The sequence below is a fragment of the Urocitellus parryii genome, chromosome 1 (assembly GCF_045843805.1).
Source record: "Urocitellus parryii isolate mUroPar1 chromosome 1, mUroPar1.hap1, whole genome shotgun sequence".
Lineage (NCBI taxonomy): Eukaryota > Metazoa > Chordata > Mammalia > Rodentia > Sciuridae > Urocitellus > Urocitellus parryii.
The window spans coordinates 104,525,932-104,528,221 of record NC_135531.1 but is presented as its reverse complement, the minus strand read 5'-3'; the positions used below and the strand labels follow the sequence as shown (position 1 = coordinate 104,528,221).

General features: G+C 47.5%; 1 protein-coding gene across 1 annotated transcript; it reads left to right on the top strand.

Annotated features, from left to right (window-relative positions):
* The first annotated feature begins 1,307 nt into the window (after positions 1 to 1,307).
* On the top strand, positions 1,308 to 2,084 carry LOC144253996 (small integral membrane protein 3-like). The gene has a single exon (XM_077796788.1). It carries the CDS (start codon positions 1,314 to 1,316, stop codon positions 1,494 to 1,496), a length of 183 nt encoding a protein of 60 aa, XP_077652914.1. The 5' UTR covers positions 1,308 to 1,313; the 3' UTR covers positions 1,497 to 2,084.
* Positions 2,085 to 2,290: the final 206 nt, after the last annotated feature.

Sequence of the window (2,290 nt, the reverse complement as noted above, 5' to 3'; positions counted from 1 at the left end):
ACTATTGGGCAAATATTACTGTGGAATAAGAAAAGGGGATAGCACTGGCCAGTTCCTGTTCCAATGTTTGAAAACTCACACAGAGCCCAACAGGTGTACACATTCTGTTAGTAAGGAACTAGCTAATAATGAAACAATATTTTTTCAAATTGTGTGCATTTTAAAACAGTTGCTAAATTGTTAGGATACAAATACTTATTAAACTGATGCAACCTATCTACTTAACATACATAAATGCTAGGTATTTCTTTTGGCCAGGGTGCTGTGAAATAATGATTAAGACCCTAAATTTGAATAAAAACGAATAAAAATAATTGGGGATGACTGATTTACATCCTTCTCATCTGCATTTTTTTTTTTTTGGCTGCAGTAGACAGACACCAAATGGGCTATGGCTTGAACAGAAAGAGGGAATTATTGCTCCCACATGTGGGATGTTCAGGGTTTCAGATGGCATCAAACTTGGCTGGGTTCAGGTGCTCACATGAGCTTTGAGGCCGGTCTGTCTTTCCAGCTCTAGGACAGACTCTCCAACTGTGAGCAAAGTAGCCCTGGGCCTATCCCTTCCAGACTCACATCCTTTTATTTTAGCAATTCCAGGAGAAATAGTCCGCTATTCCAAGAGCTTGTCCATGAAAGAACTGGAGGACCTTGGATGATGAACCTGGGTCACTCGCCTAACCCTGAATGTGACTCTGGGATTTGTAGTGGGCAAGGCTAGGTCACATCTCCTTCCCTGTGCTTGGGTGAGTGCCCAAACCAACCCAAAGGGAACAGGTAGGCTCTCCTTAGAAAAGAGGGAGTTCTATTACCAGGGTAATGAGGAAGGGACACAGGACAACAACAGCAAAGTTTTTCACTTCACAGCTGAGGAAAACAGGTGATACAATAGTTTGAGATGTAAACATGGAAGCTCTGGAATGCCACCCAGCTGGGTTCATGCCTTGGTGAAATTAGCAGCATGTTCTTCTTTCAAGACTTTGACTTCTTATCTGTAAAATGGGCATAAGGGAAGAAAAAGACTGACCAAAAAAAAAACATGGATAAAACATGGATGGTTGGTACAGTCCCTCCTTCATTGTGCTGGTGAGGGAGCTGAGTTCTGAATGAGTTAACAAAAAGTCCCTTGCAAGGCCTGGTCATAGGATGCCTTCAGTAAAAAAGACAATACAACTAATGATCAAGAAACCATAAGATCACATGCTAAAACGTGATCCTATCTTCTGACTGCTGAGCTTTCCTTCCCACCAGGGAGGCAGGCAGAGGGTACACACACTGATTTTCCTTTCCTGTGTGTTGCAGAGTGAGGCGACATGGATGCCATCAGCCAATCCCCCATGGAAGCTGTGCTTCCCAAGCACATCCTGGAGATCTGGGCCATTGTCCTCATCATCCTGGCCACCATCGTCATCATGACCTCCTTGTTGCTGTGTCCAGCCACTGCCGTCATCATCTACCGCATGCGGACTCACCCAGTGCTCAGTGGGGCTGTTTGAGAGCCACCCAAAGCCCCAGCAGAAACGAGGATGCAAGTCCCTTGCCCCAGCCTGTTCTCAGCAAGACAGTGGGAAGGACTTGGGAGGTTGCATTCTGGTCTTGGTTCTCCACTGGCCAGCTGTGTGGACTGGGTCGAGGGACCTACCTCTGTGAGTATGGGTTCACTGGCTTTCAACCAGGGATCATGATCCCTGCCCCCACTACCTCATAGGGTTGTGAGAACCAAGTGACAAAGCTGTTTGAGAACAGTGAAGCCACCACAGATGTCCAGGTGTCACGCCAAGAGCTGAGAAGCTTTGAAGAAGCAAAGAGCCTAAAAGCTGGTGATGGCCTTCAAGGTGGTGAGGGAGACCCTGGGGACACAGCAGCCTTTTCCTGTGCCCCTCAAACCAAGCAAAGGACACCCTGTCCCCAATCCCAGGGGCTAGAGACACACTGGCTCAGCGTTGGTTTCTTTGAAGCATCACTCCCTTAAATTTTCTCCCTTGTCAAGGAGGGCAGGAGCTGAACATGGCAGGGAGAAGGGAGTTGAGTCAAGCTGTCCAGAATCTCTTCAGTGCCCGAGGTTTGTCCCTGTGTACTCTGGAGGAAGGCTCTGCCATTGTTTGGCAATGCCCAGGGAGTTAGGGTTATGGGTCTCTTTCTGCAGGGGAGTCTCGTATCTCTATAGCTTTGCCACTCAGGCAGTGTTGGAAAATGCAGGGTGTCCAATACCCTGCTCAGCCTTCAGGATCTCCAACCCCTATCCTCCATGTGTCCCACACTAGAGATGCTATTTCCCCTCTCTCCTGAT